Below are 23309 nucleotides of genomic sequence, written 5' to 3' on the forward strand. Positions count from 1 at the left end.
CGGGAAAGCTCTGGTAGATAGGCACAATAAAAAAGACACACAAACACACACACACAAAATTTCGAGCTTTCACAACCCACGGTTGCTTCGTCAGGAAAGAGGGAAGGAGAGGGTAAGGAGTCATTCCTATCCCGGGAGAGGGAAAAAAAGGACAAGTATTCACTCGCGCGCGCGCACACACACACACACACACACATACACACACACACACACACACACAAACACACACACACACACACACACACACACACACACACACATCCATCCACACATATACAGACACAAGTAGACATATTTAAAGGCAAAGAGTTTGGGCAGAGATGTCAGTCGAGGCGGAAGTGCAGAGGCAAAGATGATGTTGAATGACAGGTGAGGTATGAGTGGCAGCAACTTGAAATTAGCGGAGATTGAGGCCTGGTGGATAACGGGAAGAGAGGATATATTGAAGGGCAAGTTCCCATCTCCAGAGTTCGGATAGGTTGGTGTTAGTGGGAAGTATCCAGATAACCCGGACGGTGTAACACTGTGCCAAGATGTGCTGGCCGTGCACCGAGGCATGTTTAGCCACAGGGCGATCCTCATTACCAACAAACACTGTCTGCCTGTGTCTATTCATGCGAATGGACAGTTTGTTGCTGGTCATTCTCACATAGAAAGAAATAATTTTATCAATAAGGTACATTGTAAGTGCCACAGTGTGTGATAAGCTTTGGATTATGACATTCTGCCTTCATCTCGTAGCACACTGGACTCAAATTCGGGAAGATGTCAGTTAAACCTGCGTCCGGCCACTCTGGATTAGGTTTTCTGTAATTTCCCTAAATCATTTCAGGCAAATTCCGGGATGGTTCCTTTGAAAGGGCACAGCTGATTGCCTTCCCCATCCTTCTCTAATCCAATAGGACCAGTGAGCTCACTATTTGGTCCCTTCCGCCAAATGGACCAACCAACCAACCAACGTTCATCTCCTTAATAATTTGAGATGGAAATGGACATTTTGGTCAGTATCTAGGGTACAAGAAACCAGTCCACTCTTGTGCCATTGAACCATCAACTTCAACAATGTTAAAAGGATGGGTTGTATGAGTGGATCTTTAATCATGCCCATCCAGACCTTTGGAAACTCAGCTTGACGACAACTAAATACTTAATACTTTCCAGATATGAATGTCCTCTAACTGGGAATTTCACACAAATTGATTCAGAATGCATTGCATGGTGGACAAGGTAGTGGATGAAATTGAAAAGAGTGTAGATTTTGTTTTGACCCTCAAATGTAAGATTTCAAAATTTTTATCTCTGGATCGAGAATTGTAGTGCTTAATAATGCAGGAAAGAAGGTACAAGTACTTCATTTGAACCTTTCTTCCTTGTTGGTTCAGGACAAATAAAGCATTCTGCTTTACTGTCTTAGAGCCAGTGTATGTTATATAGATATAGAGAAAGCTGGCATGTATAATAGTGAATATGGTACTGATTTTTGGACATTGAAGATTCTGTTGGAAATCCATCTATATCAATTCATAGTTTGTACACTTGTGGTTCTCTGTTCAGATTATATGTTACACAGATAAAATGCATCAACTTTTTAGAGGTGTAGTTCAAATTTAATATTCTCTCTTCGTCTTAATATTATTTTGAACGACCTCCCCTTCCATCTGTTACTTGTGAGAGTGGTGCACCTAGAACTTTGAAAGTTATAGAAAACTAATAGAAAACCTAACAAGATATTAAATTTTGTATAAATATTTTATGATAGGTATCACATGATGCTGAACAGGTAGAATGTGTCTCTTTATATTTTAAATATCTTCTTGTTAGTTAGTTCAGACAAGTACAGTTTCTTTGTTTTATTTATGCAATAATGACTGGAACTCTCTTTAAATAACATGATGTGAGTGGAGTTGTTTCGCTCTGTTCCTGCTGAAAGTTTGTGTATTTGCTTCATTATTTCGATCACTTTTTAACTGGAGACATGTCTTCATTTTTTAAAGAATTGCTAATAGTGTCTAATCTTTTCTTTGAAATTCTGCGCAGTGATACAAGACATTTTGACAAGCAGTCAATTCCATCACTGTATTATCTCTCATTATTCTTACCTTATAATGAAATGTATAATCACACTAAGTGGCTACTGTCTCATCTGTGTGAAGCCTTTAGCATTGAAAATTATCAGTAGAAGTCAGTCCTGTAAGGTGACAACTTTGCTCATTCCAGTGCTTCAGTAGCTTGAGGTTAGATGTGAGTTTAGACTTTTCTGCATCAGTTAACATGTCAGTACAGTTCTTCATACAATTGCAACACTCTCCTATTTTGTGTGACATTGTTCTAATTTTTTTAGATACTTCAGTTCAAATACCACAACTGTTATCTTTTCCCCGGGAGTTTGTGTGTGTGTGTGTGTGTGTGTGTGTGTGTGTGTGTGTGTGTGTGTGTGTGTGTGTGTGTGTGTATACTAGAAAAAAAGCAAGAACTCGAAAGCTAGTTTGAATTTTGATTTTGCAATATTGCTATATGGCTTATCATTTTAGATCCAAAATAAAACAAGACACAAAACTTAACTTCACGTAATTTATTTCATTTTCATATTAAGTGTATTCACATTATTTAGTACTATACTGTGGCAGCATTTTGAAGGTCCTTCAGCATAACATAACAAAGAAACCTGATCAAATCAGCTTCTGTCATTGAGAGATTAATATACAGCATCTACTCTTCATACAAGAGAAAAAGAAGATATTCCAGTCTTCAGCATTAAACCACTTATAGGACTCCTCACCCAGCAAGTGTGTCAGTCTTCCACGTGCCACTCACCATATAGGGTTGTATCTTTATGTTTGTAATGGTTTAGATAAGGTTCATAAGCAGTCTACATTCCGATGCTGTACCATATTAGTTTGTGCACATTTAACTTTTTATTTTTCGCATGGAATTCTCATTATTATTTGATTTTATTAATTCTGTGTTTGTGCGAACTTTGAATTGATTCTGCTCAAATTTCACACTGTTCTAAAATTTTGTACCATTTTTATTTTATTTTTGGTATTTGAATTCTTTAAGATTATAAAACTGTAATGAAAATAATTTTTGAAACATTCATCAGAGCCATGCGCTGTCCCATTTTATAATTATAGTTAAATTTACATGGTTCCACATTTTTCACTTTTTTGTAGGGATTCATTGGCTACAAAAGAAGATGTAAGTGGCAATACATGCATCAATAATGAGGATACCTTCTACAAACAGGCAGCCCAGTATTGGTCTGAAGTGCCTCCAACATTAGATGGCGTTCTAGGGGGATTTGGCTTCATTTCAAGTCCCGACATAAAAGGTTCACAGGATTTTTTGAAATTGTTATTTAAGGTAATGTGTCATTATTACTTCTTGTGTCAACTGTTGCTCTTATTTTAAAATGAAAAAAAATGACAAGTATTGAATACTAATATACTGCTGGATGAATAGCTGTGTCAGGTGGAAGAATTAGCTTCAGCTTGAGATTATTGCAATCGCATTTTGACAAACAGAGAAAGTTGTGCTGTTGTAAGCACCATCCATGCTGACCTGAGCCTTGCAGCCTTGGAAAAGGACAAGTAAGGCAATGGAGTTGTGGATCATTATAACTTAAATACGTGCAAACTTTTCTACTCTGTTGGTGTTAGTTGAAATAGATTTCTATGTTTTTCTATCATCAGCTAAAAGTTAACAAATACACTGTGTCCTCCCCATCTCACCCATTGGCTTGGCCTCCTCCACTCCTTAGTTGAATTTACTGTCTTCTCATATATATACCTGGATCTGCTTTACTTATTTATTTATTTATTTTATGCTTGTCTGCATACATTCTATTCAGAGCTTCATTCAGTGCCTTTTTCTTCCAGCAGATATGCAGTCAGTTTACAATCCTGGCATTTTAGTTTGTCAGTCTTCTTGGAGGATTCTTATCCCTGATTCAATTATATGGTGTTTACTTATTATTTAATAACCAGAACTCTCTTTAGGGTTATCACACTGTAATGGAATTTTTCTCCTTGTATGAAATTAAGAAAAGGACACTGTGTGACTAATGCTTAAGTAATAGAGATCCTATTTTTAACTTATTACACAGCTTTAGGTTTATTTTCTATAAATAGAATAATGAAGTTGCTGTTTATGTGGAGTCTCACACAACTAAAGGGATGAGTCAGTCATATTACTTAAAAAAAAACTGCCTCTGAAATTGTTATCAAATCATTTGTGTATAAGGTCCGCATCATAAATGGAAATTAAATAGTCTGAACAAAAATATATACATATTCCAGGCCACTAATGATGCCTTGCATATAGCACAGAAGTTCTGTTTTATTCAGTTATGAGTAGACAGTCTCAAAGTAATACTTACCAACATACCATAATATTATACACAACTGAGGAAGACAGGACTATAAAAGTTGAAGATGTTACTACAGCATTTCCTATCAGCATGTCCGACTAGTTCAAGAAAATACCTCTGAGGCTTCATAAGACAATACAGCACATAAAATTCAAAAAAATTTGCAAGATTAACAACTTATTTCCAAGTGACATTAATGTAAAGGCTAAAAACAGTTCTACGATAGCACAAAGGTCAAAACCAAATGAAATTAAAATACTATATTTGAAGAAAGTATTACTTGAATACAGTACTGTAGGGAATCCCACAGTCCTCATGGCACTGATAGTAAAAACTGAAACTCTACATTCACGATAGTGAAACCTGTGCAAAATGAGCTTAAACAGAAAATAATGAAACTAATAACAAACAAGAACACAAACAAACATTTACATATGGATTGAGAAACCACAAGAAAATCAACACACGTTTCATCCATGTTTACTAAACCCGAAGGAGACAGAACTACACAAAAAGGAAAAACTGCTCTTGGAAAAAGGGTTTGAAACACTGCACCAAAAGCAGGTTAAACAACCAATACATAGAAAATCTCATAGTAGAAGCAGAACACAGTCTTACATGTGAATAAAAACAAAATATTTGTGAAATAAACATAAACTAAGAAGAATTCGTGAAACACTAACAGGTACAATATCTAAAGTCAAATTTATGGGAGAAGTATCTCAGCCATTTGAAATAAAAACTGTTGTTAGACAAGGTGATGGTTTATCACTTTTACTGTTTAATTGTGTTCTAGAAACAATTGTAAGGATCTGGAATTCGGAGCTAAAAAATTGCAAAATTGAACAAATAACTTTGGGAAGGAAAACAAATGGAATGAAAGTAAAGTGTTTGGCTTTTGCAGATAATTTTGCAATGCTTTCAGATAACCTGACAGAAGTAGTTATTCACATAAACCTTCTGGAAAAAATAGCAAACAGAACTGGTCTCAAAATTTCAGCCTAAAAAACAAAATACATGATAAATATAAAAAATGTGCCAAACTTTATAGAAACAAAAATAGGTAAAATAGAGAGAGTAAATAAATCTAAATATCCTGGAGAAACTATATAACTGAATGGACTAAACAAATCTGCAATAGATTTAAGAAATAACAAAATGGAAAGAGCATATGTTTTGACCAAAAACATTTACAACAAGAAATGTATATCTAGAAAAACAAAACTAAAAACACTACACGACAGTAGTACACCAAGAATGTTTATATGGATGTGAATGCCTAATTATGAACTATAAAATGGAAAAACTAGAGGTACTGGAAAGAAGGATTTTTGGAAAAATAATGGGTGCTCTAAAAACTGCAGATGGTTGTAAAATAAGAAGTAATGAAGAGATCTACAAGAATATAGAGAAAATATCTGAAGTAATGGCCAAACGAAGAGAAACCTTTTTCGGACACATCTACCGAATGTATGGAAATAGACTAACAAAACAAATACTCCTACATTTCTGGAAGAAGAAATGGATAATAGCATGGATTACATAAGTAAGGAAAGATCTAGAAAGAAACAACATCAAAGAATCAGAAATAGCAGGAAGAAACCATTCTAAAAATATAATACTAAATTTGGAAGGCTTTCAAAGCAAAAGAAATAAAACAATCTGGAACATCATGGACAGAAGGAAGGAAGAGACTTCATGGGGAGAAAATAAGGGCATACTGGAAAAATAGGAAACAATGACAAAGTAAGAAGTGGAACAGAAATAATTAATAACTGAAATTGTTAATGTGATCCTAGTTGGTCAATACGATTGGAGGGGAGGGGGAGGGCGGAAGGTAAGAAGAGAATTAGTAAAAAAGCAAATAATGAGCACAATTAAACAAACCCAGCAGGGACACAATTAAAAAAAAAAAAACACACAGAACCATCCACCAGGAAAACACGAAAGTTAATAACCCATAACATATTAATAATGACAGCAGACAAGGTAAATGTAACAGTACTTATGGATAAAGAACAATATATCACAAAAACCAAGGAATAAATAAATGTGAGTTCCATAGAAAATTTAAAATTAGAAAAAATTGCATGATTTCTGCCAAATCAGAAGCGAACAGTTAAAAAACATTGAACATTCACTTACTGGTAGAAAGATTTTTTAATGTACAAGAACACACAAGCACCAACATTCTACATCCAACCAAAAATATACAGATGCACGACACACCAACGAGAGCAGTTATAAATTTCAGGAAAGTTCTAACATACCACATGGTTAAATGTCTCCAAAAAATAATCATGGGGGACTATGAAATAAAAAACAACAGTGAAAAGCACAGAGACCTAACAGAACATGTGCAGAACATAGAGGTGCCGCACACAACATCACTGATTTCATTCAGTTTATAAAGCATATACACTTCCATCTCTTCACAGAAACAATATAAACCACAGAACAAAATCTCACATCTGACAGCAACCAATCTCACTACAGAAGCAATAACAAAAATAAAAAGTATCCTCAAATTGATAACCGAACAAAACTATTTTCAGCCAATATTTTTATCAGATATTTGAAAAGCTAGCCACTGATTAAAGATTTAAAATCATGTATGGGCAAAGATACGTGGATGACATTATTTATCTGGTGGGCGAGCCAAAAGAAAAAAGTAGATGAATTCCACTCTGAATCAACAAAATACATCAAAATAAAGTTCAAAATTGAGAAAAAGAAGATCAAATAAATTGTTTTGACATAACAATAATAAAAGAAAATGGCAACCATTCCTTTAACGGTTTCATAAAACCAATGACCACAGACACAGTAATAAATTCCACATCTAATAATCCCCACAACCAGAATCTTGCAGCGCTAAGACACATGTTATATAGAATAAAGAGGATTCTGCTCAACAAGATTAACTCTGAAAAAGAAATGAGTACGATTACAGTCTCTGACACAGTTGCGCGCGCACGCACGCGCGCGCACGCACGCGCGCGCGCACACACACACACACACACACACACACACACACACACACACACACACACACAAATAGAACAGATCACAGACACCACAAAAACACATTCAGTAGTGGGCAATAACATTCAAGATTTGGCAGCACTATCCAAAAACATAAAATTCAAAAATGTGTTTAATTCCTAAAGCTGCGAAGTGTAAACAAAGTTAATTTCAGATGGCTATTGTCAAAAGAAGAACAGCTATAACAAAGGGAGAAGAACACAACATGTAGATCAACGTACATGAAACCTGTGAGGGAACTTTAAATTATGACTGCATAATAGAAAAACGAAAATTACCAGAACTGTTTATAACCTATATGTATGACATCCTACATGTAAATTAAATAGTATAAACAAAAATATATACATATTCCAGGCCAGTGAAGATGCCTCATGAAACATGTGTGGCACAGAAATTGTTGTTTATTTCAAGTTGTGATTAGACAGACTCAAAGTAATAGTTATCAACATACTGTAATAATTCCTCAGAGGTTTACTTTGCACTGCTCAAGTTTCAGTATATTGAAAACACTAAAATACAATGTCTTTTCTATCATTGTGGAACTGAAAAAAGAAAAAGAATATGTTATCTTTCAGTTAAGTTAGAGATGCTGCAAATTCCACTTCATTTTGTATCAGCATTAAGTAGGTATTTTCCTTTCAAAATTAAAAAGCAAATGAATTTGTGATATATTTTAATTTTAAAACTTTACATTGTTTTGGTCCAGTTCATTGTGCTGGCACAGTAGCGCAATTGCGGCAAGGGATTGTGTTGTGTGGAAAGGGGGAATGGGAGAAGGATTGGGGGATGACTGACTGATGACTGGGGGGGGGGGGGGGGGGGGGGGCAACAGGATCACAGGATAGTACTGTAGCACTGGAATTTGTTTCAGCCACAGCACACAATAGTGTGGAAGAGTGGATTTGGATGGGAAGGGAGGAGGGGTGAGGAGAGGGAGAGAGAACAGAGAAAGAGGGAGGCAGTGGAGAGGAAGGTGTGAGTGCAGGATGAGTGAACTTATTGTCATGGAGGTGGATGTGAGACAAGGGCTAGGAGGATTACAGGGCTGAAGAATTTGTTGGATGGACAGATTACATCTACATAATTTAGAGGTACCCCGCCCCCCCTCATGAACCATGGACTTTGCTGTTGGTGGGGAGGCTTGTGTGCCTCAGCAATACAGATAGCCATACCACAGGAACCACAATGGAGTGGCCAGACAAATGTGTGGTTTCTGAAGAGGGGCAACTGTCTGGATGATTGACTGATCTGGCTTTGTAACATTAACCAAAATGGCCTTGCTGTGCTGGTGCTGTGAATGGCTGAAAGCAAGGGAAAACTACAGCTGTAATTTTTCCCAAGGACATCCAGCTTTACTGTATGGTTAAATGATGATGATGTCCTCTCGGGTAAAACATTCCATAGGTAAAATAGTCCCCCTCTCAATCTCTGGTTGCAGACTACTCAGGAAGACATCGTCATCAGCAGAAACAAAACTGGCGTCCTACAGATTAGAGCGTGGAATGTCAGACTCCTTAATTGGGCAGATAGGTTAGAAAATTTAAAAAGAGAAATGGATAGGATAAAGTTAGATATAGTGGGAATTAGTGAAGTTTGGTGGCAGGAGGAACAAGACTTCTTGATGGTGAATACAAGGTTATAAATACAAAATCAAATAGGGGTAACACAGGAGTAGGTTTAAAAATAAATAAAAAAATAGGAGCACAGATAAACTACTATGAACTGCATAGTGAACACATTATTGTAGCCAGGATAGACATGAAGCCCACGCCAGCACATTGGTACAAGTTTATGTGCCAACTAGCTCCACAGACGATGAAGAGATTAAAGAAAAGTGTGATGTGATAAAAGAAATTATTCAGATAGTTAAGGGAGATGAAAATTTAATAGTCATGGGGGACTGGAATTCAACTGTAGGAAAAAGAAGAGAAGGAAAGGTAGTAGGTGAATATGGTCTGGGGGGTAAGGAATGGAAGATGAAGCCACCTGGTAGAAATTTTCACAGAGCAAAACTTAATCCTAGTGAACACTTGGTTTAAGAACCATGACAAAAGGTTGTATATGTGGGAGAGGCCTTGAGACACTGGAAGGTGTTGGGATCTGGATAAACTGAAAGAACCAGAGACTGTACAGAGTTCCAGAGACAGCAGTAGGGAATGATTGACAAGAATGGGGGAAAGAGATACAATAAAAGAAGAATGGGTAGCTTTGAGACAAACCTCTCAAAAATGAGATTTACAGGAAGTGCAAAATGGCTAAGCAGGAATGGCTAGAGGAAAAATGTAAGGATGTGAAGCATATATAGGTAGGGGTAAGATAGATACTGCCTACAGGAAAATTAAAGATACCTTTGGAGGAAAAAGAACCACCTGTATAAATATCAAGAACTCATATGGAAAACCAATCCTAAACAAAGAAGGGAAATCAGAAAGGTGGAATGAGTATATAGAGGGTCTATACAAGGCTGATGTACTTGAGGGAAATATTATGGAAGAGGACATAGATGAAGATGAAATGGGAGATATGATATTGTGTGAAGAGTTTTACAGAGCACTGAAAGACCTAAGTTGAAACAAGGCTCCAGGAGTAGACGACATTCCATTAGAGCCATTGATAGCCTTGGGAGAGCCAGCCATGGCAAAACTCTTCCATCTGGTGAGCAAGATTATGAGACAGGCAAAATACCCTCAGATTTCAGGAATAATTTTATAAATCCAATCCAAAAGAAAGCAGTTGCTGACAGGTATGAAAATTACTGAATTTTTAGTTTAATAAGTCACGGTTGCAAAATACTAACACGAATTCTTTACAGACAATTGGAAAAACTGGTAGAAGTCGACATAAAGGAAGATCAGTTTGGATTCTGCAGAAATGTTGGAACACACAAGCCAATACTGACCCTATGACTTATCTTAGAAGATAGGTTAAGGAAAGGCAAACCCTCGTTTCTAGCATTTGTAGGCTTAGAGAAGTCTTTTGACAATGTTGACTGGAATACTCTCTTTCAAATTCAGAAGGTGGCGGGGGTAAAATACAGGGAATGAAAGGCTGTTTACAACTTGTACAGAAACCAGACAGAAGTTACAGGAATCAAGGGGCAAGAAAGGGAAGCAGTGGTTGAGAAAGGAGTGACACAGGGTTGTAGCCTATCACTAATGTTATTTAATCTGTATATTGAGCAAGCAGTAAAGGAAACTAAAGAAAAAATTGGAGTAGGAATTAAAATCGATAGAGAAGAAATATAAACTTTGAGGTGTGCCATGACATTGTTATTCTGTCAGAGACAGCAAAGGACCTGGAAGAGCAGCTGAATGGAATGGACAGTGTCTTGAAAGATGTATATAAGATGAACATCAACAAAAGCAAAGTGAGGATAATGGAATGTAGTCGAATTAAATCAGGTGATGCTGAGGGAATTAGATTAGGAAATGAGATACTTATAGTAGTAAATGAGTTTTGCTGTTTGGGAAGCAAAATAACATGTAGACTGACTGCGGCAAGGAAAGAGTTTCTGGAGAGGAATTTGTCTAAACGAGTGTGTGTCAGGAAGCCTTTTCTGAAAGTATTTGTATGGAGTATCGCCAAGTACGGAAGTAAAACATGGATGATACCTAGTTTAGACAAGAAGAGAATAGAAGCTTGTGATATGTGGTGCTATGGCAAAATGCTGTATGTTAGATGGGTAGATCACGTAACTAATGAGGAGGTACTGAAGAGAATTAGGGAGAAGAGGAATTTGTGGCAGAACTTGACTAGAGGAAGAGATTGGTTGGTAGGATACATTCTGAGGCATCAAGTGATCACCATTTTAGTATTGGAAGGAAATGGGGAGCATAAAAATCATGGAGGGAGGGTAAAAATTGTAGAGGGAGACCAAGTGATGAATAAACTAAGCAAATTCCGAAGGATGTAAGTTGCAGTAGTTACTTGAAGATGAAGAGGCGTACACAGGATAGAGTAGCATGGGGAGCTGCATCAAACCGGTCTCTGGACTGAAGACCACAACAACAATTTAGAGAAGCTGATGTTGGGGAGGGATGGGGGTTGGAGATAGAATCAAAATGGCAGGGGTGGGAAAGCAGCCATTGAAATCGAATATGCTATGCTCAGCAGTGTGTTCTGCCACTCTACTCTTGGTGACAGCTTCATGATGGTCATTTGTAAAATTGACCAGATAGTTGGTGGTCATGCCCGCATAAAAAGGTGTGCTGAAATTATCAGTAGAGAGGCATATTATATGGCTGCTTTCATATGTGGCACTGACTCTGATTATATAATAGAAGAGAAAGGAAATTTTGGTTGTGTGGTCGTCAACATTAGAGATGGAACACAAGTCCAGATTTATCAAGAGTGGGGAAGGAAATCAGCTGTGTCCTTTTCAAAAGAACCACTTAAGCATTCACCTCAATCAAATAAGAGAACCATGTAAAATCTCTGCCCTAATAGATAATCAATGACGTGGAATCTTTGGATATTGACTTAATAACCTAACTTTGCTTTATAGACAGACTCACTTTCTGCACATGTCCCTGCTCATTGAATAAGAATACTGCACTTACAAATAGTAGGAGACTTTTCATAGTCATCAAATTCTCCCTGGCTAGATGTAATCCTACATCTATTTATGTCTGCTACATCCAATAATTTATGAATGCTAGCCATAAAGATCCATAATACATTTTTTGTAAATTGTTTCCAGGTACACATTTCAGTCCCTGTCCCAAAATACCGTAGCACACCCCTAGAACAGCCAAAACAAAATGGCACAGCCCATCTCCAGTGTATCAGTGAACTGCACTATTTTGTTCTGATTCCTCCAGTGGTGTGGTACAATGCTGTGGTGTGAGTATTTCCGTGTGTACCATGTACCAGAACTCTATACGTGTACCTGCAAACAAACAAAGAGTTAATTGTGTAACTTTATTTCTTCGGAGTAATAATTAAAACTTTGTAACTATCCCTTGCACATATTTTTACCTTTGTCTACCCCTACAATTTTTCCTCTTTATCATTCCAAAATTAACTATATGTGAATGCATTAGATGCCTTAACATGTAGTTACTGAAGAAAGACAGTGTGCCAGGGGAGGGGCAACAGTAGTGGTTGTGTTCTGATATGAATGGGCACAGCAGGGTAGCAGAAATGCAGTTTGACAGCTGAAGTCTGTGTGAAAACATATGACTCACATAACTTGTACACTACAGCTAGCGAGTCTGGAAACAGTGGTATTAACAGGTAATGTCGCTATGGCCAGTAATTTGACAAATAATAGACCTTCAAAACCAGTAGTTCTTCAGTTGCGTACTGAAAAGGAATAGTAACATAAACAAAGGATCAACCAGAACAAAACAAGATCAGCCACACACTGCTAGAAGAATATTTCATAAAACAAAAATAAGGAAGAAAATGTAGCAGAGTGAACATGTAACTTACTATAATACTGACAAGCCAAAATGAAGAACATGTGCACATGGAAATTGTGTCATTACCAACAATATTACGTAAAAATAATATTTTATTATCCCTTTCCTGCAGCTTTCCAAACTAGTGAAGCCTTGGGAAGTACTTATAGCCATGTCTTATTGTGTTTATTGACTGATTGGAATAGCTAGTGATTCCTGTTACCCTCTCAAGCAACGTTTTTAACAAAATTTTTGCTAATTCATTTGCCTTGTCCATCAAAAATTTAATGGCGTTGCATACAAGGTGTCCCCAGTGGAGTGGTCAGTATACAGGAATACAACAGGAACAATCATTTGAAGCCAAAAACTTAATGTGGACAAATGCACTATTCTGAATGGTTTCTGAGATAGAACACATGTAATGAACACTTATTTTCTGAATTATTCAATGTATTAGACAATGTTCACATGTACAGTAGTAAGTCAACATTACAATGTGCATTTTACAATGTATTGATTGAAAAATATGTGTTTTTAACTCATGCACCTGTAAGCGTTATAGTACATGTCACATTACAGCTGTTATACAGTTCACAACAAATGTTTGAATATCTCACTGTCAATTTCAGTGCTTTTGTGCACTCTTGCTATAACATGTATTCTTGGCTCAGTACCTAAGCATGTTCCTTAATGAGGCAGCAGCATCCATGATGTGACCAAGTGTTCATCGTACATACTCACTTTGTTTGTACACCTCGGGCTTCATCTGACACCATAAACAAAAATCTAATGGCATAAGGTCTGGTGATCTTGGTAGTTAGTTAACTATACTACCATCAAGAGTCCAGCTGTTAGGATAGGTGCAGTTCAGATGGCGCCTTATAATTCTGGTAAAATGTGGAGGGGCTGCATCATGCTGGAGGTACATTGCAGCTCATGTGGCCAGATGAACATCCTCAAGGTGTCAACAAATGAATTTTCCAAAAATAGCAAGTAACTCTGTCCCGTCAATTGCTGTTGTAAAATGATTGGACCTATCAACATGTTACCAATCATGCCGAACCAGTTCCGTGAAAACATGACTTCATATCAATGAAAACAAATGAGAATTGTCATTTAACCAGTGAGGAAATTCATGTTGTGTGGTATTGTTGCAATGTGAAGACTGTGGACCTGCTGTATGTGAAATGGTATATGTTTCCTGCAGGTAATATTCACCATACGTATATTCGTGGGACATTGATACACACAAAAAGTTTGTGTGTGTTGGTAGTAAGGCTATGGTGCACGATATCACCAGTGTGCTGCTTTTTCTGCACAAGTTGTTGAACTACTCATTTAGAAGAGAGAGGGGTCTTGGAAGTATACCTGTTTCACACAGTACACTGAAAACTCTGGTAAACACTCTTCAATAAGGAATTTGACATGTCGGGAAGTGTATACAGTATTCTTTGACAGGAACATGACCACTACCATCGCAGAAGCTGTAAACATACACTATATATGCATATTCTTCATTATATATTAATATATTTTTCCCCATGTGGAAGTTTATTTCTATTTTGTTCTTCATTATAGTGTGTTTAAAATTAGTTGTGACTTTTGATGTTTGACTGACTGGAGGGGACGTGACGCGATTGCCTAGATAACACCAATGGCAAGCCAGCTTTCCCTACTGTGCCACGAGTGGTTCAGTTGATAAAGAGCCCATGGTTCCATGCTGTGAATAAACATTACCACATACTTCACACCTTAGATGATGGATATCTGTGTTTTTCAGCTCTAATTTTAAAGTGATATTTTCGGATGTTGAATTATTCTGCAGCCGTCTGGAATTGTGAACCAGTGTTTTGTGGTGGTGTTGCATTAATAACAACACAGCAGTGCACCAGAACACGAGGTTCACATTAAAAGTTGTTGTCCGAGATCATGTTCGCCAGCTGTAAAGATAATTTTATGCTGCAAAATATCCCACCGAATCTGACAATAGTAATGGATAATGCACACACCACTCTGTTGTGATAGAAAAGCTCCAACAATGCAGTACAGGAAAGCAGATATTTTGCTTTGGTTAGAAAGAAATCTTCCATTAGATAAAGTTCAGCATGGCATGTATAAGGCGGAGTTAATGGAATGTATAGTGCTGTACAAGCCAAACACTGTACCTACCAGATTTAACAAACTAGCTAACACTAAAGGGCATAATTTAATCAGGATTCCTCCTTACCATGCTGATTTAAATCCAGCTGAGAATATACGGGCATAGGTGAAAAGGAATGCGGCAAAAAACAAGAAATTACACTCAGTGAGGATGAAATGCTGACAAAAGAAGCTATTCCAAATGTTACACCACAGGACTGGTCTTCAGTTGTCAGTCATATCAAGAAGATAGTTGGGGAGAGGGGTTCATAAGCGAATGTGACAAGTTTTAAGTAATACGTTAGTTCTCTTGTTGCCATGTTAAAATGTGCTCCTTTTGCCAAAACACAGCAGTGTCACTAACATTCTAATGCAGCTAAAAAATAAATTGCAACAGAATCCTGAAACAGTATAATATTAAACTAGTAAGTGAGGGAAAGACAGGTCAGTAGTTTATGAAAAAGGCCATTCTGAGTAAAAAGAAATCAAGATATAACTTCTTCACTTATGTTGTTGCGGAACCCACAGCAATTTTTGTTTCCCCATCTATTGAAGTCCCTAAAAATTACACTATGTCATTGAAAAATCTATTGTTGCTTAAATGTAATGCTAAATATGGGAGTTTTGCATATTAATCAGATGGCAAAATACTCTGTTCTTTGCAGCATGCTATGATTTGCCAAAATCTTATTTTGATATCTCAGACTGTTTATGAGATATGAGGGATCTGTGAATATTCCATTATGGCTTTTTCACTGACGCATGCGTTCTTCACGACAGAGTGCTCTTTACATTTCCTTGAGATTGGAGACAGATGGCAATATCCTTCCAAGTTTAAAGAAGAATTCAATATGTTATCTACATTTCATACGGAGCAACATATGCCATAACATGGACATAGCAACCCTTATTTTTCACTACAAACTTTAAGAATTTCTTTCAGTAGTTTATGTAATATCAAAATATCACAATAACTATGACCATTAGCTAAGTGATAGGCACTCATCATGAAGCTGATGAAATAAGCTAAAAGATGTGCAAGAATCAAAGTTTATTACTGATTAGTTTTTTTTTAAATCATTTGAGACTAGCGCATCACTACATTTTGAATGCTTGTAGCGTTTCTTTTTCTTGCTTCACACAATTGAGGAACATTTTTTCAAAACTTGAGAAACACAAAAAAGTAGTGTGGAGCACGGTGTGGAGGCAATGGTCGGGGGTGAAAGTACTGGCGGGGGTGTAGAGCAGATAGGCATGGAAATGGGTGGGCGCAGCACACTTGAGTGAGCATGGGAGGCTTCTTATGTGTAACAAGTTGCCCAGTAGATGTAGATGGAACCGTATGCTGTTGGAATGTTTTGTTCAGCTGGAACATTTTGTTTAGTGCAGTAAGATTGTTCTCCAGGCTGCGAAAACACTGCAGTATGATGTCATTGAGTGTGTTGTCATATCTGGCAGGCAGTTGCCTTGGGTAGCATCTGCGGTTCAGCATGCACAGTGCAGGTTGTGCAACACAGTGGCAAAGTCTGCAGCGCCATCCACACTTGCATGCAGAAGAGTCGAAACACCAATGGAACCAGCATAGACATATGACATGTGGTGGGAGAGTGGCATCCACCATGCAACAAGTTGTTTTGTTGTCTGGTGGCCACTGTTGGGAAGTGCTGTCCCTTGTGAGGCAGTGATTGGGCTGGCTCGTGTCATCTCACATTCAGATTGAGGTGTGAGGTAATGGCTAACTGCCGCAGTGGGGAGGGGATGCCGGCTTCTTCAGTTACGGTCGGGTGAATTCATGATACCTAGCCGAGCTGGGATGGCATGGTGATGGGGTGTTGTGCTCAGTGATATTCCATTGAATCCATGCAAGTTTGGGTTCCTGCCTTCGTGATTCAAGGCAAGATGGCTGCCATTGTTGACGGCATCAGTTGGGCAGAATAGTAGGGCAGAAAAAAACATCTGAGCACTGTTCAATTGGTTGAAAGACACAGTTGTGAAAATCTTTACTGTCTGGACATGGTGCAGTCGAAACAACAGCACTGATAGGAGCACGCTGTCTAATCAGTTCGATAGCGTGTCTCTGTCCAACACTGTAATGACACTTCATATCTGAATTTAGGTCCCAAGGAGATTGTTGGATGCGACATTTTGGATCTGCAAACATGGCGATTATTTTTTCCGTGTCCAAATGAGCCATCTATTGTGCTTTGATGAAGGATGGAACACTGCAGGTGCATTGGGCAGTCAATACTCTACACATTTGTGTCGATGTTTCAGGTTCAGACACAGTCTGACGCTTTGCACTTGAATGTTCTATGTTGTAGCATGGCACGTAAAACAAGTATGCAGGAAAATTACTGTCAGTTTGCAAGACTCATTTAGCAGTGGAGTGTGATAATGGCAGCATTGTCATTTTGTGGTAATCATCTCGGTAGCAAAGCGAGAAAATACGACATGATGTGGTAGTTGGAGCTCACTAATGTGGTACACTGGTTCATAGTGATAGTAAATGATGAAAAACACTGTGGTGTGGAGTACACAACACACTTTATTTTAAAGAAATTTATACGTACAAGAATACACAACATGGCACACTCAAGTCGTTGGGTGAACTGAACCCTTATCATCAGTTGTCAGAGATAAAACTGTGAGTTGTTTACTCTGGACAGTGGTGCTGATGTTCCCACATATGCAAAGAGGAAAGTTAAAAGATTTGTTAATATGCACATACAAATTTACTTTCTTCTGTTTCTTTTTATCTTTAACATTAATTATAAGGAAAGCCACTTTATTGTAAGTTTTGCATACAAAAGCAATACTAGTATCATATTTTTCCATAAATGTTTGATGAGCAGAAGTGCAAAATAGCAAAAAAACATTATATAAATGCAACAAAAAATATGGGCTACAACAATACTAAACTGGGAAACCATTGATCACTTACAGCAATGTTGTCATAAAACTCGTCTGCTCCCTCTGGTACAGTAAAATGTCTTACATGTTTTAAGATATACTTTTTGTTTTCCTTGCAGACCCTGTAAATTTTTTGCAAGGTGGCTGCTTTCCTCACTTCCTGGCTGTAGTTTCTGGATTTACATACCTCAACCTCTACAGGGCTTCCATGTCCACCCCATTATCTGAATGGTCAGCTTGTTGGATTGCCACACATGAGGGCCCGGGTTCGATTCCAGGCTGGGGAGGGAGATTTTCTCCCCTCATGGACTGGGTGTTGTGCTGTCCTCATCATCATTTCATCCCCATTGCCGATGCACAGTTCGCCCTATTTGGCGTCACACTCAATAAGACCTGCACTTGGCAGCCGAACTTCCCAACTGGGAACTCCCAGCCACTGGCGCCATACACTTATTTCCATTTACAGGGCTTTCATTACAGGTGTCCAGTACTGACAACAGTACTTTCTTCTTAGACTTTTCATAAGCCATCACTCGCTTAAAGGGATTTTAGTGCAATGGACTTGAGAACATTTGCTTTTCAGTCCTTATTTAGCATCTAGACGATGCCATGTTGTTCCAGCACTTTATAATGTTTAGTTGGTAAAAAACTATCTTCCTTTTTTCCGGTAGTCTTTGTCCAATTTACCAAACACTCGGTCAGGATTATAACTTTGACCACAAATAGAGAAATAATAGGTAGTGCCTTAATTTTTTTACTTTCTTCAATTAATGTCATTAGTATGCATATCATTACTGTACTTTTGTTTTGACTGGTACAGGAATCAAAAAATAATAATAATTTTATTTTGACTATTTTCCGGCTGAGATGCCCCAAGGTTTCTGAGCGAATCAGTAGAGCACAGGTTATTTGGTTGCATCCTTTCAATCCTTCTGTTTCAATCCAAGTATAAAAAATAATTCTTTCTCTTGACTGTGCTCTAGAATGAATCATAATGCACAAACTGTATAGCCAAATGTATCTTGAATAGAGTACTTCACATATGAGAGTTTTGGTATTGGCTGATTCTGACATACTTTAACCACATTTGGAGTTTCCTCCTTCGTTATTGCACAGAACTTCATTACATGATGTTTTTGCAACCTGTAGTTTGTTATTAACAGATTTTGTTCTACAGATCTGGTTCCTTTTGGAAGTCTCCCTTTGGACAACTCTGATTTTGCTTGAAATGTTGTGGCACATTAAGGTATTGTCTGGCTGCCTTTTATCATTATGCTGTACCTTATTGAAACAGTATTCTTCCTTCTACATGAATTCTCGACAGTTGTTGTCCTCAGTTCAGAAGTCTGGTTTTCAGTCCTGAGACTGGTTTGATGCAGCTCTCCACACTACACTATCCTGTGCAAGCTGCTTCATCTCCCAGTACCTACTGCAACCTACATCCTTCTGAATCTGCATAGTGTATTCATCTCTTGGTCTCCCTCTACGATTTTTACCCTCCACACTGCCATCCAATACTATACTGGCGATCCCTTGATGCCTCAGAACGTGTCCTACCAACCGATCCCTTCTTCTAGTCAAGTTGTGCCACAATCTCCTCTTCTCCCCAATCCTATTCAATGCTTCCTCATTAGTTATGTGATCTACCCATCTAATCTTGAGCATTCTTCTGTAGCACCACATTTCAAAAGCTTCTATTCTCTTCTTGTCCAAACTATTTATTGTTCATGTTTCACTTCCATACATGGCTACACTCCATACAAATACTTTCAGAAACGACTTCCTGTCACTTAAACCTATACTCGATGTTAACAAATTTCTCTTCTTCAGAAATGCTTTCCTTGCCATTGCCAGTCTACATTTTATATCCTCTCTACTTTGACCATCATCAGTTATTTTGCTCCCCAAATAGCAAAACTCCTTTACTACTTTAAGTGTCTCATTTCCTAATCTAATTCCCTCAGCATTACCTGACTTAATTCAACTACATTCCATTATCCTCGTTTTGCTTTTGTTGATGTTCATCATATATCCTCCTTGCAAGATATTATCCATTCCATTCAACTGCTCTTTCAAGTCCTCTGTCTCTGACAGAATTACAGTGTCATCGGCGAACCTCAAAGTTTTTATTTCTTCTCCATGGATTTTAATACCTACTCCGAATTTTTCTTTTGTTTCCTTTACTGCTTGCTCAATATACAGATTGAATAACATTGGGGATTGGCTACAACCCTGTCTCACTCCCTTCCCAACCACTGATTCCCTTTCATGTCCCTCGACTCCTATAACTGCATCTGGTTTCTGTACAAATTGTAAATAGCCTTTCGCTCCCTGTATTTTACCCCTGCCATCTCAAGAATTTGAAAGAGAGTATTCCAGTCAACATTGTCAAAAGCTTTCTCTAAGTCTACAAATGCTAGAGAAGTAGGTTTGCCTTTCCTTATCTACATCTACATCTACATCTACATCTACATCTACATGACTACTCTGCAATTCACATTTAAGTGCTTGGCAGAGGGTTCATCGAACCACAATCATACTATCTCTCTACTATTCCACTCCCGAACAGCGAGCGGGAAAAACGAACACCTAAACCTTTCTGTTCGAGCTCTGATTTCTCGTATTTTATTTTGATGATCATTCCTACCTATGTAGGTTGGGCTCAACAAAATATTTTCGCATTCGGAAGAGAAAGTTGGTGACTGAAATTTCGTAAAAAGGTCTCGCCGCGACGAAAAACGTCTATGCTGTAATGACTTCCATCCCAACTCGTGTATCATATCTGCCACACTCTCTCCCCTATAATGTGATAATACAAAACGAGCTGCCCTTTTTTGCACCCTTTCGATGTCCTCCGTCAATCCCACCTGGTAAGGATCCCACACCGTGCAGCAATATTCTAACAGAGGACGAACGAGTGTAGTGTAAGCTGTCTCTTTAGTGGACTTGTTGCATCTTCGAAGTGTCCTGCCAATGAAACGCAACCTTTGGCTCGCCTTCCCGACAATATTATCTATGTGGTCCTTCCAACTGAAGTTGATCGTAATTTTAACACCCAGGTACTTAGTTGAATTGACAGCCTTGAGAATTGTACTATTTATCGAGTAATCGAATTCCAACGGATTTCTTTTGGAACTCATGTTGATCATCTCACACTTTTCGTTATTTAGCGTCAACTGCCACCTGACACACCATACAGCAATCTTTTCTAAATCGCTTTGCAACTGATACTGGTCTTCGGATGACCTTACTAGATGGTAAATTACATCATCATTTGCGAACAATCTAAGAGAACTGCTCAGATTGTCATCCAGGTCATTTATATAGACCAGGAACAGCAGAGGTCCCAGGACGCTTCCCTGGGGAACACCTGATATCACTTCAGTTTTACTCGATGATTTGCCGTCTATTACTACGAACTGCGACCTTCCTGACAGGAAATCACGAATCCAGTCGCACAACTGAGACGATACCCCATAGCTCCGCAGCTTGATTAGAAGTCGCTTGTGAGGAACGGTGTCAAAAGCTTTCCGGAAATCTAGAAATACGGAATCAACTTGAGATCCCCTGTCGATAGCGGCCATTACTTCATGCAAAGTCGTGATAAGTCGTAGAGTCAGTATTCTCGACAGAATAATAGAAAAACTGGTAGAAGCTGTTTTCGAAGAAGATCAGTTTGGATACCAGAGAAATGCAGGAACACGTGAGGCAATACTGAATTTACAACTTACTGTAGAAGATAGCTTAAGGAAAGGGATACTTACATTTGTGGAATTTATGGATTTAGAAAAAGCTTTTGGCAGTGTTGACTGGAATCTCTCTTTGAAATTCTAAAGGTAGCAGGCATAAAGTACAAGAAGCAGAAATCTCATTACAACTCGTACAGAAACCGGACCACAGTTATTAGAGTTGAGGCACATGAGAAGGAAGCAGTGGTTGACAAGGGAGTGAGACAAAGATTTTGCCAGTCACCGATTTGATTCAATCTGTACATTGAACAAGCAGTAAAGGGAACCAAAGAAAACATGGAATAGGAATTAAAGTTCAGGGAGAAGAAACAAAAACTTTGAGGTTTGCCGATGACATTGTAGTTCTGCCAGAGACACCAAAGGACTTGGAGGAGCAGTTGAATAAAATGGACAGTGTCTTGAAAGGAAGATATAAGATGCACATCAAAAAAACAAAACAAGGGTAATTGAATGTAATTGAATCAAGTCATGTGATGCTCCGGAATTACACTAGGAAATAAGACACTTAAAATAGGTGATGAGTTTTGTTAATTGGGTGAACAAAATAATTGATGATGACCAGAGTAGATATGATATAAAATGTAGACTGACAATTGCAAGAAAAGAAATTTGTTAACATTAAATATAGATTTAAGTGTTAGGAAGTCTTTCAGAAAGTATTTATACAGAATCTAGCCGTGCATGGAAATGAAACATTGATGAGAAACAGTTTAGACAAGAAGAGAACTGAAGCTTTTGAAATGTGACACTACAGAAGATTAGATTGGTAGACCATGTGACTAACGAGGAGGTACTGAATAGAATCAGGGAGAAAAGAAATTTATGGCACAACATGACGAGAAGAACAGATCGATTGATAAGACACATTTTGAGACATCAGTAGATCACCAGTTTAGTGCAGGAGGGAAATTGGGGGAGGGGGTGGTAAAAATTGTAGAGGGAGACCAAGGGATGACTACAGTAAGCAGATTCAAGAGGATGAAAGTTGCAGTAGTTATTCAGAGATTAAGAGGCATGCATGGGATAGAGTAGCATGGGGAGTTGCATCAAACCCATCTTGCGGCTGAAGACTACAACCTGCTTGTTCCCACCATTGATTGGGCTTTGGGCTCCAGCTCATGGTAATGAAGACAAGTCTCATCACCAGTCACAAGTTTTCACATAAATCTCTGGGTACTGGCTGTGGCATTGAAGGATATCACTGCACATGTCCTGCATTGATGTGTTTGTGCAGAAGTAGGGATTTGGGAACCCATCTGGTGGACAACTTCACAAGCTTAAGGTGGTCATGTACTATGCAGTGCAGACTACTTATGAAAAGTCCTGTGGCTGCCTCCAGTTCCGTGAGTGTGATACACATTTTCTCCTGAATATGCTTTCCACTCTTTCAATGTTGGCAGGTGTTATCACAGTCACTTTTCTTCCAAAACTGGTTCCTTTCTCTGTTGATGTAGGATCTCTTTTTCCAGCCATACACCCAATTGTAAATTGGTTTTCATTATGGTACACATTCTGCGTACTGCCACCAATTGCCTGTGAATATCCTAACTGTTTGCACCCTCCTTCCACAGAAATCACATCATCCATTGCTGTCCTGGATGATCACTCTCCCTGTTGTGCACTCACATAATGACAGCAGTTGGGTAAATGAACAGTACTGTGCAGAGATGACATTGTAGTGATTTTTCCTAC

At 38.2% G+C, this 23309-nt stretch overlaps 1 protein-coding gene across 1 annotated transcript in view; it reads left to right on the plus strand.

Moving 5' to 3' along the window:
* LOC126272045 (N-terminal Xaa-Pro-Lys N-methyltransferase 1-like) overlaps nucleotides 1-23309 on the plus strand; it is a 78861-nt gene that overhangs the window by 15045 nt on the left and 40507 nt on the right. The window contains exon 2 of the mRNA XM_049974559.1: nucleotides 3174-3363. Coding sequence (XP_049830516.1) covers nucleotides 3174-3363 — 190 coding nt within the window. The remainder of the gene's footprint in view (nucleotides 1-3173; nucleotides 3364-23309) is intronic.

The sequence above is a fragment of the Schistocerca gregaria genome, chromosome 5 (assembly GCF_023897955.1).
Source record: "Schistocerca gregaria isolate iqSchGreg1 chromosome 5, iqSchGreg1.2, whole genome shotgun sequence".
Taxonomy (NCBI): domain Eukaryota; kingdom Metazoa; phylum Arthropoda; class Insecta; order Orthoptera; family Acrididae; genus Schistocerca; species Schistocerca gregaria.